Source organism: Cetorhinus maximus, chromosome X (genome assembly GCF_964194155.1).
Source record: "Cetorhinus maximus chromosome X, sCetMax3.hap1.1, whole genome shotgun sequence".
In the NCBI taxonomy this organism is placed as follows: domain Eukaryota; kingdom Metazoa; phylum Chordata; class Chondrichthyes; order Lamniformes; family Cetorhinidae; genus Cetorhinus; species Cetorhinus maximus.
Genome location: NC_135917.1, coordinates 1,984,840 through 2,002,342, shown reverse-complemented (window position 1 = coordinate 2,002,342; position 17,503 = coordinate 1,984,840). Strand labels below are relative to the sequence as shown.

At 41.7% G+C, this 17,503-nt stretch overlaps 1 protein-coding gene across 2 annotated transcripts in view; it reads left to right on the top strand.

Annotated features, from left to right (window-relative positions):
- The window catches only part of cers5 (ceramide synthase 5), a 114,355-nt gene extending 98,656 nt beyond the window's left edge, over positions 1–15,699 (top strand). For both annotated transcript variants that reach the window (XM_078534634.1, XM_078534635.1), the window contains 2 exons: positions 1,785–1,941; positions 9,248–15,699. In XM_078534634.1, the coding sequence (XP_078390760.1) occupies positions 1,785–1,941; positions 9,248–9,409 (319 nt within the window). In that variant the 3' untranslated portion in view covers positions 9,410–15,699. The remainder of the gene's footprint in view (positions 1–1,784; positions 1,942–9,247) is intronic.
- The last annotated feature ends 1,804 nt before the right edge of the window (positions 15,700–17,503 follow it).

Below are 17,503 nucleotides of genomic sequence, written 5' to 3'. Positions count from 1 at the left end.
ATTGCCCAGAGAAATGGAGAAAATAACATTCTCTTCAGGTTTTTTGACTTTTTTAATCTGGATGGTTCCAGTTCCGATAGTTTGTTTGGGTAGGGTTTAGGTTTGATGGGGGGGTTTGGCTGCATTGTAATATGCTAGCACTTTGAATTATTCTCTGTAAACTCTGATGTCCTGTTTGATGTCCTGAAAAGATCCAACTTTCAAAATTGTAATTGTCCATGTTATGCAAAATCCTAGCCCTTGAAAATGAAAGGAAGCGATACTGTTGCCAGGTATTTTGTTTTTATTTATTTTTTTATTCAACCTGCAATTTTCAGTGCTTCCTTGAAGTAGGTCCTCTATCCCTGAGTAGGGATCATTCTTGTGCATCTTGGAATTCAAACAACTGGAGTGAACTTCAGCTGAGTCTCAGGGCTACTCCTAGAGCTGACCAGCTGTGGGAACGACACTACAGGTTGGCAGTGCTGAATTCCTAGCCTATGACATGCTTTCCAGCATTAAGTCCATCAAAAGCAGCTTTTCAGGGTCTCCTAGAAATGATAAAACAGTCAGACATGCGCTTGGCTTATCCATGTGACTTAAGAGACCCTGGTAGTGTTAACTCTGTCAAAATCAAATGCTTGCGAAGACTGGAATATTAACCTCCAGTACAAACACTGCTTAAAAGTCTGAAATTTAAAAACAGAAAATGTTAGAAATACTCAGTCGGTGAGGCAGCATCTGTGAAGAGAGAAAAACAGTTAACCTTTCAGATCAATGACCTTCTGTCTGAATTGGAGAAAGTTGGACATCCTTTTTAGCAAGTATAGAGGCAGGGAAAGTGGGAGGGGAAAGAGCAAAAGGGAAGGTCTGTGATGAGGGGGAAGTCAGGAGAGATTAATTGACAAAAGGGATGATACTGCAAGACAAAAGGAGTGGTAATGGGACAAGTAGAAACAAAGGATCGGTCTGGAGGAGGTGTGAATAAGAAAAGCAGAATCATCACAACTTACTGCCTTAAAAAAATTATGGGGTGGCTATGACTTGAAATTATTGAGCTCACTGAGTCCGGAAGGCTGTGAAGTGCCCAATGGAAAGATGAGGTGCGGCTTCTTGAGTTTTGTTGGAATGTTGCAGGAGGCTGAGGACAGAGAGGTCAGAATTGGAGTGGAGCAGAGAATTGAAATGGCAGGCAAGCGGAAACTATGGGTCAAGCTTGCAGACTGAATGTTCCACAAAGCGGGCACCTAATCTGCGTTTGGTCTCTCCGGTGTGGAGGAGACTGTGATGTGAGCAGCGAATACAGTAGACTAGATTGAAAGAAGTTTCAGTAAATCGCCGTTTCCGCCTAGGAGTGTTTGGGGACCTGGGACAGTGCAAAGAGAAGAGGTAAATGGGCAGGTGTTGGATCACCATTGCTTGTGTTGGAATGAGAGAGGGTGTTGGGGGTGATTTGAGGAGCAGACCAGGATGTCATGGAGGGAATGGTCCCTTTGGAATGCTAGGAGGGGAGGGGAGGGGAGATGTGTTTGGTGGTGGTATCATGTTGGCGGGCGGAAATGGTGGAGGATGATCCTTTGAATGCAGAGGCTGGTGGGGTGGAAAGTAAGGACAAGGGGAACCTTACGGTAGTCTGGGAGAGGAAGGGGTAAGAGCAGAAGTGTGGGAAATGGAGTGGGTACGGTCAACGGTCCAATTAAATCGCAGTGGAAGAAATTCTTCTGTTGAGGAAAAAGGTCTTCCTTGTATGTTAGAAAGTGTTTACAAAAATGAAGGTTGATTTCTGTTTGTCTTTTCCTTTTCAGGATTTTAAACACAACACTGTTTGAAAGTTGGGAGATCATTGGACCATATCCATCCTGGTGGTTCTTCAATTTGCTGTTGCTTATACTACAGGTTCTACATGGCATCTGGTCATACCTCATTATATGCATCGCATATAAAGCTATCGTCAAGGGAAAGGTAATTTTAAAATCTTGTAAAGTTGGCAATGTTCTGCTGCCTCTTGTGAGAACCCTCTGCTCCAGTTCATTGAATCAAACTCTATCAAGAGTTGGCCTCCCAAGAGAGGAGGAAGAAAAAAAATGTTCACTCACTGGCTTTTAGTGGAAGTGTGTTTTTTAAATTTATGGGTGTGGTGTTCTCTGCTTTCTCTGCACATTCTGTCCACCAAAAGCCAAACCAATAAACTTTGAACCAGAGTAACGGTAGCCTGGTTATAAACTGAGTGTTGAAGGTATATTGTGCTGTAAAGGTTAAGAATACTGGACTGTGTGTTGACAAAGTTAATTAATTTTCAATTGTAACTTCGTTAGAGAAATCTCTGCACTGTTGGATGATAATCTGCCTTTGTGCATTTTCTGGAGATATTAAGTCATGGATTTGGGTGAAATCTGACCACCTGGAATTATGTGACCCAATTCTGATTTAAATGCTGCAAACTTTTTGGGTTTGTGATTTAACATTTCCTGGCATTTTGGTACAAGCTTGGCCTTTAGCAGGTGCATAAAGTATGTGGCTAAGAAGCTGCGCTTTTTTTGGAGGGGGTGGTCGGAGAGATGAATTTTGCCCTGAAACAAGCAGGCAACTTGAGGGCACACTCTCCATGTGAGGTACTCGGTTGCTCTAACAAATGGGGCTTGGCTATGAGTCATTTTGGTGATTGAGTCCTGCCACTTTGACTACCTAAGCTGAGGTACTGGAGAAAGAACAAAAAACAAAGCTGGAAATACCCGGGTCTCAGGTTGACCTTTCATCGGAACATCGGAGTTCTGATGAAGCATCTTAAAATGTTTCTCACCACAGAGGCTGCCAGACCTGCTGAGTATTTCCAGCATTATTTTCTGCTCTTATTGTGGATACTGGAAATCTTGTGCTTTTTGTACTGGGGTACTGTTTGTACCCATTCCTAACATATTTCTCCCTTCAGGAGAGATGAGAAGAAAAGTGGGGGGGGGAGGGGGGATGATGGGGAAGGCAAGAAGGGACATATTCAAGAATAATCTAGAGCACACTTGCCCAGTTATTGTCCAAGGTATTTTTTTTTTGTGTAATGATATTTGCATGTTTGTGTTCCCACTGCATAAGTAATACTGTTTCACTGATTGCTTAACTATCCAGTTTGGCAAGAGGATGGAGCGGGAAGAGTGTAATCCATTCTCACTTCCACTTTCACCAAACAATGGCACCCAGCCCTCCGGTAACATGTTCAGAACCTGGATCTGACCTCTAAACACCCCAGTGACGATTCGCAGCAGAACACCAACAGCCATGTGACTGTTCTGCCTCCCACACATCAAATGGAGCTGTGTGACTCTGTCTCTCTCCTCTCTCTACCCCTCTGCCTCTGATATTTGGAGGGCATTTTTGCTTCATGACTTTCAATTACAATTTTGGTTGAACGTGGATTATAGTTTTGAACGTCAAATACCAGAATGAATCAGTTATTGAGTTTTTTTTTTCAGTCCCTGAAAGGTAATGTATGAAGAGTTTTCCCAGTGAAATGTGGGAAGGGTGGATGCTGTAGAAAATGATCTTGCTGCTGAATGAATTAGTAATCTGCTTGGTGCTGCAGCTGTTCTCGGTGTTCTGTTTCTCTGTGTATCCATGTATGTTCATTCACTCAAACAGTCCAACTGAAGAATTTCTTGACCAGCTTTTCTGTGGTACAAGATTTGGTTTCATTTTGTTCCTGTTTTTTTCCCCCTTGTGTTTCATACTTTCTGTCTCTGTACGCCGGGAAGTCTGGGAAGTGGGACCTTTTGCTTGTAAGTGTTGCAACTGTTGGAGTCAGTAGTTATTTCTCTGCAACTCTTTCTGCTTTGCATGGTATCTTAATTGGAATGCTCTTCTGTGCCATCACTCCCTTTGCTTTGCATGATCTTAACAGGCTGAAATAACAGTGCGATAACCAGTTACCAATATACTGTGCAATAAAGGGCTGTGATTATCGTCAGTCAATAACATTATGCTCTCTCCCTCTTGCTGCCTCAAGAATGAAACCATACAGCTATTCCAGCCTTGGGGGTGTGAAAGGGGTTTGCGTCACACTCGGGCTTTAACTGCAAAGGACGAGAGAAATTGGTACTCCTCGTGAGCTTCCCTGGGCAATTCTACTCACTGTTGTGGTGCTCCAGATTCAAGCCCTGGTTAATGTTGTTAGCTGATCTCCAGTGAGGCAGAAGGGACTGAATTACGTTTGAGGCCAGCTAAACATGGCTGATATTCCTGAAGATGAGAAAGCTAAGAGGTGATCTATTTGTGCCATTTTAAATGCCACAAATTGGCTGGTTAACTAGGGTAATGACTCTTCCCTCTTTATTCAAAAAAAAGCACAAAGGACAGAACCTTCAAATTTTGAGCAAATCTGTTTAAAAGTGAATTCAGGAAGAATGTGAAAGTAGGAGATCATTGGCCATACATGCAGAATAGATTGCAATAATTTATTCTGGAAGAAAGGCTGTTGGGGTGGGAGGGTTGTGGGGCAGGGGGTTGAAAAAAAGTCTCAGATTTGGGATTGCAAGGAAAAGATGTCACATCTGACAAAGTAGCAGCCAAATGTTGTCATCCTTTTATTGTGTCCCGAGGTTAGCAATGTTCCAGTGGGGAGATTCCTGGTACAAACGTATCGAAACCATCTTCTGGTCTGCTGAGGCAAACGATCAAATAAAACTTTGTTCTGACTTACTTTTTAGTTCTTACAGTCACAACTGAGCAATTTGTTCCCTCTGTCCTGCCTCTTGCCCCAATGCTTCTAGCACTATTGCATAGCATGTGGACAACACCTTCCAAACCCGTGGCCTCTCTACCATCGAGAAGGACAAGGGCAGCAGACACATGGGAACACCACCACATGGAAATTCCCCTCCAAGCTGCTCACCATCCTGACTTGGAAATATATCGGCCGTTCCTTCACTGTCGCTGGGTCAAACTCCTGGAACTCCCTCCCTAACAGCACTATGGGGTGTACCTACACCACATGGACTGCAGTGGTTCAAGAAGGCAGCTCACCACCACCTTCTCAAGGGGCAATTAGGGATGGACAATAAATGCTGGGCCCAGCCAGTGACGTCTACATCCCATGGATGAATTTTTGATAAGTGATGAGTTACAGAAGAGATTTTCTTGTGATTTTTTATTATTTCCAATGAAAAGGTTACCTCTTCTGTTGAGACAGGTACACCGTTTCTATGTGGTCTGGTCTTTCAGTTATTGGTTCTTTTTTAGGTGTTTAAACTCACTGTTTGTATTGTGCTGCCACCATCAGGTGTGATTTGGACTAATGGATCTGTGCTGGCTAGCTGCTTTTAATCTTGACAAAAGAAAGTTCGAAAGAAAAGCGAAAGTCCTGAGGTTTTGGATCTTTTGTTCGAGTAGCTTTTTTTTTGGTATCTAAATGAGTACATTCACGTGTAAATATATTTTCCCCAGTATCTGCTAATGTTATTCCTAACGAATGTAACTAGGCTGTTTTTCTTTGTGTGATAATTTTATTTGATCTGTATTTCAGTATCTTATATCCCAGTACAAATATTTACTGACTGGGAGGTGGAGAGAGAGAGGATACCTTTTTACAGTAACTTTATCGGGGTGGGTGGGTGTTGTCCCCTCTATTCTATCCCCAGTTTCCTGGGTTGTCTAATCCAGGTATTGTGTGGGGAGGGCAATGGCCCCCCCTCCACTCCCCTATTGGGTGGAGCCTGACTGCTGCTCGACTCTGTACTCCCCCTCCCCATCCCTCCCATCCCTGACTTGTCAAAGACCAGGAACCTGGCAGCTTGCTGATCAAACTGGGACCTCCTAATTCATAACATTCCTTTGCTTCACCTTTTTTTTTAATTCTTTTACCCTTCCTGTCCTGAATATTGACCTGCACTTCTGGAACTTAAAAATGAACATGGATTGTACTATATTCATGAATCGAACTCCTTCAAAAAGAAGCCAGCTTCCCAAAGGCAGGTTCTATCCCTGCTGTTGTCTCACAGGGTTGCTAAGCTTCTCTCTTCAGCAGTGCTTTATGCGTCACTTTTATCATTTTCAAATCAAAATAGTTTTGCACCTCAAAACTTTGCTCATCCAAAACTAGATGATGTGTGCAAGCCTTTTGGTAAATTGGTGCACTGTTGGATCTGGGGTATTTTAAGAGCCCTCAGCCATATTTTTGAATGGCCAAAATTGTTATATATTGTTGCACACCATTACAAATGTTTACATTTGAAGCAAATTTTTCATATTTTTGCATGGTGGTGGAAGCCTTTTATCTCTGCTCTAAGGTTCTTTTCTGAAGCATTTTTGCTTTTAAAGTTCCGTTCCCCTGAGGAGTTGGAAGTTGCGCCACTATCTCTTGTCTTTTTTTTTAAATAAAAAAGACATGAAGTGTTTACTCCTTAGAAACTGTTATGCAAACCAGGGCATTTTTTTGGTCAGTTTTCCGATTGCTTACAGCTAGTCATGCGAATAATTTCGGTCAGTCACCAGCAAGCCAAAAGCATATGTTCGTGGAGGCATGACTACCAAGGGCATCATCCGGGGAAAACAACCATTTCCCAGAACCAGGATTTTTTTCTCGTTGCACCTTGCTTTAGTTAAAGCAACTTCTTGAGGTGCTGAGTTTAGAGCTCGATTTTGTTGTTTTTGTTGTTGTTTGTTGACTGGTGTTGTGGTGCCACCTTACTGAGTTATTGAGTTTAGAGCTCGATTTTTTTGTTGTTGTTGTTTGTTGACTGGTGTTGTGGTGCCACCTGCTGAGTTATTGAGTTTAGAGCTCGATTTTTTTGTTGTTGTTGTTTGTTGACTGGTGTTGTGGTGCCACCTGCTGAGTTATTGAGTTTAGAGCTCGATTTTTTTGTTGTTGTTGTTTGTTGACTGGTGTTGTGGTGCCACCTGCTGAGTTATTTGGGAATTGCAACAATAATGAAAAATTACCACACAGTAGGTGGTTTTTTTTTGCCTTTTCAGGAGCCCTGGTGACCTGAATTAATGGGGATTTTGAGTTGCAAGCTGCTCAGTGCCTCATCCTGCCTAAAAGCAAATTGAAGATTGCGTATTAAGGGCATCAGAAATAGGAGCTGGAGTCAGCTATTTGGCTCCCTCAAGCCTGCCCCACCATTCAGTACGACCATGGCTTATCGTCTACCCCCACTCCACCTTCCACACTGTCCCCATATCCCTTAGACTTTTTGTGCCCCAAGGGAATTATCAACCTCTGTCTTGAATATGCTGAACCACTGAGCCCTGCGGGTAGAGAATTCCAAAAATTCACAACCTCCCAAGTGAGAATTTCTCCTCATCTCCGTGCTAAATGGCTGACCCCTTATCCCAAGCCACTGGGAACAAAGTAGGAACTTTCCACAAGGAAAGAAATATTCCCAGGGCATATCATCCTGGAACGCTGGGACTCCTCGCAACTTGTTGACGTTCAGGAGCAAGGCATCCCCCTCAGGATATCAGCTGCCAATTGCTGGGTGTGGACAGGGGTGTCACCCTGCACCTTGTAGTCCTGTGCCCAAAAGAGAGAGAGCATCAAGCCTTCAGGCTTCGCTGCTGTGACATGGTTGCTAGGTGGCTAGCAGCATTGGCTCAGGATCATTGTTCTTGAGGGGAAAAAAAGCAAAGTCAAAATACAAAATGGGAGCAGCTGTTGAAGAGTGAAATCCTCTTCTGCAACGGAGAGTTTAACTTTGCAAAGTCTGGCAAACAGAACTTCAGTACCTCCCAGCACACCAGCATGTAACTTTTATGAACGACTTTAAAAGGGTGTATAAGCAGCCCAGAGTTGACCTGCTGCCCTTAACACCCAAATATAAGTTCCCCCTTTTTTTTAAAAGACCATTAGCATTGTATGTATAGGTGTTTGTTGGTCCTGTAATGTCAGAAAGCTACAAGCTTATTTCTGAGGCAGTCTCACCATGGGCCTTACTTTCTAAAGTGCAGTATTTGCAAAGAAGTGTGATTTAGCTTCTTAGATGTTCTGCCTCGTTCATTGCAATTTTTACTTGTTTGAGGCCCAACTATGGTGAAGGGAGGAGCTGAGTTAATGTCGTGAGAATTGCCAAATCCTTCAAAGTTAGATCTGGTCATTTCTGCAAGGTTCACTCATCTCATCAGTGCTTGAACAGAATAAAAGTTTAATCTTTGTTTTCAGTTGTGCAACTTTTATAAAGGGTCCTGATAATGGGACTCTAATTGACTTGTGTAGTTCTGTCATTACATAACATTGAGTTCTGACTCAACTCAAGGTTTCTTTATACAATTAAGTGCAAAGGCATTTCATCCCTGACCAAGAGAAGCAATATTCCTTTGTTTTTAACCACTTCAAGCCTAGCATACTTAACCTTTTGCAGACTCCTAACTCTAGAATTTATTTAGTGATTTGCTGACATGATGCTGTTTTATTTTTGTTAATCTGTGGGTGGTGGTCTGGAGCTAATAGATGGCACCAAAGAGTGAATGAATACAGCTTCATGCACTCCACTGAACTCCTCCTGATCTCAGTCACGCTGCTACTGCCTGAAGCCAAATCCTTCTCCATAGGGACTCACCATCACTTCACCATTATCATCCAACTCAAACAACCTGACAGACAAAAAAATATCCCAGTTGGAGGCCTAGGAGCAAGGTAGCTACTTGCTGTCTGCTGCCCAGTCAATAAGTAGCCTGGGAAAAGCACAATTCTACAGAAGTCCATTGAAGGATTAATGAGAATTAAGTTTTACAATTCTTATCTTCTGAAGCAACTCTCTGCACTTGGGGGAATTTTTGGAAGGAGGGGCAAGTTTAAATTTATCCTTTTTTCCCCTATCGGTGTTGAGAAGTTGTTTTTTCTTTTGAATTGTGCTGTAAGTTAATTTTGCCCCTCCTTGAGCTTTGATGTTGTGCACCATTCCTAAAGTTGAATGTCAACCTCCTCCCAATACTGGCTGCATGAAAGTGTCCTCTTTCTTTCCCTCCTCTCTCTTGTGGGGGTGTGGGGTGGGGGAAGCAGCTTAGCTCAGCACCTTCCCAGCATGGACCCAATGTGATCAGGAGCTTGCCATGTTTGAGAATTGGCCCAGTCCACAAACCTGAGCCTGTGTGGTGCTGCAGCTGGTTAACTAACACAGCCTAACATAAGTACTACGCTGAGTGGAGAGACCGGTTTGACCTAAATGACAAGTTGTATTTTTGTTGTACGATTCCAGCTTTGAAAATGATTCTGATGGGCAAGAAGGCAAAACGCATAACTACCTGATGATGCGTAAATATCATTCAATTTTTCTCTTCAATGCAGGTCTCAAAGGATGATCGCAGTGACATTGAGAGCAGCTCCGATGATGACGATTCCATGATTAACGGCACAAAACCCCATCACCACAATCCCTCCAAAGGAGCCAACAGCACGAATGGGACCAATGGCCACCTCACCACTGGAACATGGGCAGGAGACCATTAGTCTCCATGAACTGTGGAACGTGGGTTAGGCACAGACGGGACGGCCTCACGGAAAATAACCAAGCACTGGACAGTTTTATTTTTAATTAAAAAAATAAACTGGGTGTTGCTGCATGGGATCTGAGACAGGCTGCCTGTTCAGTAACTTACACCTGCAAAGTATACAGGCATTTTTCCTTTATTCTCGTTCATTGTGCTTTAGCAATATGAGAAATTGAGATGCAGCTTTAAATGGGAATGGATGGAGCTAGACTGAGGATTCTATAGACCCATCTTATTCCATTTGACAACCTGCAGTGCTTTAAATGGGTTTTGTGCAATTTGTCGAATTGCTAAAGGTGTAGTTTACATTTCAGGCCTGTTATTGTTGTTTCCTCATCCTATATTTTGTAACGCGTTGGCGCAAAAAGAGAAATCAAGCCGAGTGAGAGAGCCAGAAAACTGATATAAAACCGAGGATTATGTAATCAATCTTTGATGCTGGTGGGGCTTCAGAGGGAGGAGCAAAGCAGGTCACTTCAGATGGAAAGTGTATTGTTGGGTTGGTGCTTGAGTTCTCACCATCTCTGCCATGTTGGGTATTTTTATATAAAGGAATTGAGTAATCTATAAATCCAAAGAATCAGGAGTTATGGGCGTGGGTCCAAATTGTTATTTTTGTGGTGTCATTCCACTGTTGACCCAAGTGTTGAAGCACAGCTTTGTATTAAAACACTAGGTTCTGGTGAGCAGCTGTGTGTGTGTGTGTGTGTGTGTGAGAGAGAGAGTGCATGGTGCAAACGCTCTTTATAAATTGGATGCTGAGGGAGGTAGCTTTCCTGTTGGCCTCCTATGTAGTATTTTGAGTGGTCAGTTAATTTTGTTTCTGTTCAGTACAAAGTAATTCCACCTATGTGGTTTGTAGAATGAAAAGGCAGCTACCACATTGCCGATACTGGGCAGTCTACAGCTGCCAAATTCCATTTGCCATTTATTGGGAGCGCTGCAGCCAGCAGTCTTTGTGTTACGGCGATGTATTGAAGGGATGATGACAATTCCTTTGTGTTTTCCTGCACAAAAAGCAGGCAAGCCTCTGAACTATGTTTTCATTTAATTTTTATTGATGGGAGGGATTGAAAACTAATTTCTCCCTCCCCCGACCAGTGAAGGCTCATGGTTATAAAGGTTTCATTTCAACTGGTTGGGTTCTGGTCAAATTAAATCTGAGTAGAAGTATTTTTTAAAATTATGCTGATTTTCTTTTTTAATTGCTTTGAATAATAATCCACCCAAATGTCTCTGATTTTTTAGAGATGACGTTGGACAATGCTTTAACCTGCTCCTGGGCTTACTGACCCCTGGTGTGTTCCTCAAAGCAAGACTGCTTTTAAACTTTTCCACACTTCCTACAAATAGCTGTTAGCATGTCTCACTCCTCCTCCAAGGTGGTTCTGAAGGAGAATTTGTGTGAAAGTTGTTCTGTAACGTTTATTTACAAGTGGCAGAGTTTGTCTTTTTAAACTTCACAAAACAAATGCCGTAGTTGCAGCTTTGCAAGCCGTTTTCTTGAAAGGAAAGAGATTCTTTACTTGTGGCTGTGTGGAGAGCCTGTGGTTATACCCAACAGGGTCTGTGGAAATACTGGTTCAAGGGACATTTTAAGAGTTGTTTAAGCGAGTTGAATTTCTGAGCCCTGAATTTTTATTTATCTCAAAATGAAGACACATTGATGTAAAGCAAATACACAATACAATGTCATTTGATGTATTTTTCTTCATTTTAAATTTTGAATTTGGCTCTGGAAGCCTAGAAGCAATTTTTGAATTTGATGTCCTCTCCTCACCATGGCAGCTTGAGATTGTTTAGATCGATTTTCCCTCCTTCAAATTTTAAATTTTTACATGAGACTAAATCTTTTTTTTTTAACTATCCACCACTCGTTTCCTCCCCCCCCCCGACCCTCAACCCAAACATCTGTTTTGTTGGGCTGCAGCCAAGAGGAGAGGGTGAGTGGGATCATACGCACACCTCCTAGCACAACTACTGTGTTTTAGGAAGGGATGAAGCCCATATTCAATTTTTCAGTCTGTAACTGACATTCAGAACAGCCTTCCTCGTTTCTCTTTCACCACCTTCCCCCACAATTTATTCTCTCCTGTAGCTGCTGACTTTTGCTGGAGTGTTGTTCCATAGGTGCCAGCAGCTCTTAGCATGTTGCCCATGTAGTCCCATTTCTTGCCTGGACCTCTGGGCTCCTCCGCATTGTTCTCCTCCACTCACCTGCTGTCCGCATGCAGGAGTCACTGAAATAAAGATCGTGAACAGGGAGAATTGCTTTCCCCTTTAGCCTGGAAATTGAAGCTCTTCGCAGTGTCCCCTCTGCTAATCTGGCTGAGATTAGCTAACTCAGCGCAGACCAGGGAGCAAACCGGGGCCTTTCTTGGTTTTAATGGCTTCGGAACCAAATCGCCATCATTGAACTGTCAGACAGCTCACGCCCCTTCTCCAGACCTTTCTGTTGCCAGAGGAAACACTCACCTCAGTTAGGGTTGGATCTTAAGCTTTCAAGCTTCTTTCACTGCGGTAAAGTGTTGGTCAGGATACCCTTTATGATAACAGGTGCATCTTGTTCACTGAATATTGAGTGTTTGGAAGCATGATTTAAAGATTGCCAGTCGCACAGCTAATGTACAGGGCCAGTAAATCACAGCATTGAAGATGAGATGGAAGGGTTTTTGTATTTTTATGTGAACACTTGCCCAGTAACCTCCCCTGCACTCTGCTATTGTCATACTGATCTTTATCTTTGAAGCACAGGATAGCACAATGTAAATGATTCTTTTAACCAAATGTAATGTCCTAGTTATTCAATTGCTAAGCCCATCCTTTGGGTTAGTTAGTGCACAGGGATGGTGACACCACAGCCTGATGACTACTTGTTTGGTACTTGATTTGATGAAGGCTGGCTGGTGGATGAAATCTCTAATCTGGTGCAGTGCATTACTGCTGTCTTAAAAATCGGTCTGTGACAAAGAGCTGGGTAAAAGTCTGAATTAAATTGGCACAGTTTTAAGTACTGATGTTTGTTGAAGAGATGTAATTATCCATATTGCATAAGTAATCTGAAGCCCTTAATGTTTTCATGTAAATCATGTCATTTGAGTTCTGAGCTTAGATCAATTTAATCAGAATCACTTGCACCTACGTATTTTTGTGTATACAACACTGCTAAACGCAACCAGAAAAATTATGTCTAAACTACTTGCCGTGTAGAAAGTGGAACTTTTTTGTGCTGCTGGAAGGGTGATAGACTAAATTTCTGGCGCAACACTACTCTGTATATTGCATGTAAAATGATGCAATTGTGTCAACTGCCATGTTCTTTCCTTATCCTAAGTGCTCTGTACTCCATTTGTCACTGATACCCCCTGATCTGGAGACTTGAATTGTTGACCACTGAGACTCTGTTAACACAACGATTTGGCTATTGGGTTTATGAGGTTATAGAAGGGGTCCGAGGAGGGATTTTATTTTTAAATGATGGTTAAAATGTTAGTCTAAAGCTGAGCAGGATTTATTTTAGAACATGGTTTATGCAGCAACAATGGGTTTGTACATTAGAGTGACCAAAAAATGGTGTTTGTAAATCAAATTTGTCTTAAGTGAGTTGTGCTGTAATTTAAACCCTATAGACCTTTAAAGGATGTGACCTCAGCATCCAGTTTGTGTTAATTTCTGGAATCTGAAGTCTATTAAGGTCCCTAATGCAGAATGACCATAAAGGTGACAGTCTGGACCCTTCAAAGGACTTAATTTTCCTGTGTAGAAAAAAAAATAAACTACAGTTAGTTCCATGCTATTTGACCCACAAAACCTGCAAACAATTGATTTTTGAACCTGTCTAAAACTTCTTCACCTGGTGGTGCTTTTGCTGACAAACTGTAGAGGATTATGGGAGATGACCTGAAGCCATGCCACCTTTGGCCAGAACTTGATGGTCCACTGGTTCCTCTTGCATTTCTATTGAAGGCTACACTTTAAATGGTTTTACCCTGAACACACACACACTAATTAATTATTAAAGTACACATTTACAATCTGCCCTTCCCTCCCCATGTAAACTTAAGTGATTCATTTTTTACTACATGGCATGGTCTTCTGCCAGCAGGGCTCACCAGTGTCACAAAATGGTTCTCAACTAATTTAACCTTCAATACATGGGGTTGAAATGGAATTGACTAAAGAACAAGTTCCTTGAAATATACAGCCTGTGATGTTGAGATTCCATAATCGTTTCTCCCATTTTCAGATTTATAGACAGTGGTATAATATAGCTTTGGGGTTATATTGTAGCAAACCCCACACTGTCTTGAATTGTGAATGGGAGTGATGCTGCTGGACCAGTTTGTGGATAGTTTAGTGGAGAGGTGGAAGGGAGTTACAAGACTGTAGTGTAGGGCATTTGAATTCTGTAATAAGAAATGCATTTTACATAATCATGTTGGCACTGGTGAAAACGACATCACCAGAACCGAATTGTAACAAAGAACACCAGTCAGCTGAAATGGGCTCAGCAGAAATAGTGCACAAGTCCCCCCCCCCCCAAAAGCTGTAGACTGTATCTTTTTAAAGGGGCAATGTTGTTTTAGGGGAGAACAAAAAGTACTTTGTGAGAAGTAATCTACTCAAAACCCTCTTTTATTTCTTTGCAGGCAGAATAGATACCAAATTCTGTTTCCTCAGTACAAAAACAGGCTTGTAAAATGCCTGCATTGTCATTTTTTTAATCCAGCCAGAGAAGACTCTGAGCATGTATTGCAGATCTAATTTGAGGCTGGCTACAGCTCATATTTAATCCTAGCTGATGCTAAACTTTTGAAGTAGATCCATCAAATACCTAATGTGTCTGGCTGGGCAGCCTGCTGCAGCAGGCCTGACTTTAGGTGAGAACAACTAAGGGCCTCCTCTCTCTGAGGAAAGAGAGAAATTAGCCCAAGCAGTCTCCTGGAAGGAAGAAAAGAATAGTCTTTAATACTTTTTTTTCCTACCCACCCCCCCAACCCAGCAAATCTCTACTATCACCATTTCAAACAATGTTTCCTGTCAAATCCCTTTGCTTTTTATAATGTGTATACAGAATGTTGCTGGCTTCTGCAGGGTAGGGCAGTGGTATTGCAGGACCCAACAGGTGATGCTATAACCTCAAGTGTGTGCCTTTCACTTTTTTCAGCTTTTCTGGTTCTCTATTATTTGTGTTTTTATGGAACTGCTGACTTGTAAAAATAGGAATTGCCTGAGCTGAAGGAAATGATTAAATCTGAGTTCTGCTAAACCAGAGATGATGAGGAAGGAAACCCAAATTTGAATTACTGTCTCCCTTTGCTCTCTGTTTTGGACTTCACCTGAGCCACAAGTTTGAACTTTAGCCTTGTAATTCTCTGCCAACCATTTTATTATTATGCATGTTGTGTCTATTTTTGTCTGTGGAAGTTGTGTTCATGGAAATTTCCCAATTATTCTGGCACTCATTCTCCGGAAGATTTGCCAAACTCACTGACACAAACGATGTCAGAAAGTGTGCGTGTTGTGACCTAAGCAGATGCATGTTTGTTCTTGCATCACATGACTGATGAAGTATTAGGATATTTTAAAATTTAGTGAGATTGAGCTTCTCACTGCATTGTATCTTCTACAAGTTTCCTCAGCACCCTTTCAACATGACGCCCTTGTAACCGGCATGAATGTGAGACAGAATATGTCCACTGTTCTTTAGTTTTGAGTATCTCTGTTACTACATGCCAGTTGATTCCCAATGTCTTCCTGTGCTGTCTGGTCATTTCCCCTATTGTATGACTCCTGTTACTTTTTCTTTAACTTGTTGGGAGGGAAAAGAGGGATGAAGGGAAGGGGGGTGGGGCAGGGTGAGGGAAAAGTACTCCTGTATTATCCAAAGTTACTTTTTGCTCCAGGAATTCACTCTAGTCACGTTTTAATTCTGGGCATGACCTAGCACTAGTGCTGTGCCACTCTTGTGCCTACACTGTTGACATCTAAGTCATTATTCTGTGTATAATGAATTTGATTCGGGTGTTTCTAGATTACACCGACTCAGATGCTAGCTGTGTAATACGGCATGTGCAGGCTGGAAAAGCTGGGGTGGAGTTAGGACCAATGGATCCTCCGGCTGTGCTGGAGATCACTCAAGTACAATAGCATTGATTTCAAAATTGCAAACTGGATATCATTTTAAATAAAGTGACTTTGTCTATGTAACATTGCTTACTTTATTAAAAGATTTACAATTTAAATCAATCTCTTGAATGGACTGGTCTCTTTAATTTTTGTATTATCATGCTGGGCCAGTCACATACAGTAATGGAACTTGTAAAAGTATGAGTGATAACTGGACGTGATGTGTCATTTACCTTGTGATGGTTTGTTATAATTCTGGTTGTGCTGTTTCATGGGAGTCGACTGGTTTAGCAGTGAATAAACGAGCAGCAACTATGTTATTGTTTTTTTTTCAATCCCAGTATCATAGCATCAGTGATCTGTAATATTTTAAGTTAGCCATGAGGGGTCCAGAAATTTAAAGAAAAATATAAATTGATCCAAAATGGAATGAACTGATTTATATTCCTTTTTCTTCAAGGGAAACCCTGAAGACTCAACTGATATTACTACCTGCTGTGGAACTGAGCCACACAGATCAGGAAGATCCCAGGTTCAATCACTAAGTTGGCAGTGGGTTAGCCAATCTCAACACAGGGGTGGAGGGAAGGGAGCACTGCAGCTGGTATCAGTCCCTTCTGGGCTATAGAAGAGACAGGAAAACGACTAGCATTTCCACTTTATTGAAATTCCGGTGCAGGAGGAATGGCTTCTTAGTGTACGGTACTGGAGGGTGGGTGGATGGATGGTGTGAAAAATTGTACCCCAGTGAGAGTTGTCATGTTTGGGAGGAGGTGAGAATAACACCCAGCATCACCCTGGAGTATTTGCATCTTGAGGGAAGTACTAATTATTGAGAGCACGTGGAATACACCTTATGGTGAAAGTCCTATCTTGCCATGAGAGAGCTGAAATGATCAACCATAATGGGTGTCTGAACTGATGCAGGTGGGGAAGCCAATGAGGCTTTGTCTTTCAAGGTTATTTTTGTTGAATGTGGCACCAACTGTTTTGGTTTGTTTTCATGTTGAACTGTCTAATATTACTGTAGATGTTAAGTCCCAGCCAGCCTATCACAGGAGGCAGCATGGAGTCTCAAAAACACTCCAGTGACGAGATCGGAGTGCTTTTAGCGATGGGAGTGATTTGGGGAAGGACGACAACTTTAATAATTACCAAAATAAATATTGTCTTGCATTTTAAATCAATGCATCAAAATTTCTGTCAATACAGACTATTGTTTGCAAGATAAGCTGTGGATGTGTTGGTGGAGGTTCTTCTGTTTGTTCTTGTTAATTCAATGTTTTTTTTACTGGATACACTGCAATAAAAGTGTCATTAAATATTTTAAATTGAATGTTGCCATTTTATTTTCTCACAGTTGATTGAAGTCTGAACTGAAGATTGAAATCCCATTTTGAGATGCTCTTCATTCAATAGCTTAATTGCCAGTTAATGTGAATCGGGATAGATATGGTGCACAGCCCTTCAAGTAATGAGTTACATTTCATGGATGGGTGTTGAACTATAACTTCAGAATTGGGATTGCTCAGTCATTGCAGTGGGTAGGATATTTAGGCAGAAAATGGGATTTTGTGACCTTGCTTTTTCCACAAAGTAAATGTTATATTAAATTTGTCACTCAGTTCAAACTAGCAAGTTTAGAAAATCAGTTCTCAATTCTTAGAAGCTTAACCATCAGGGATTTGTTACACCGATGATGATGCATCTTGTGCATTTGACTTGATCCTTGATTAGTGCTCATTAGGATTTGGTTTGTTTATTTTCAGTTTCACTTTTCAGGTTCAACTTCCTGAATTTTTAGAGTAGCATTTTCAGTAAATTGTTACAGAAAATCCTGGAAGGTCAAGTTTACATTATAAAGCATCAGGTTAATAATCTGGCTATGTACCCTTTATCAAAACTAAAATTGAAAGTACCATGT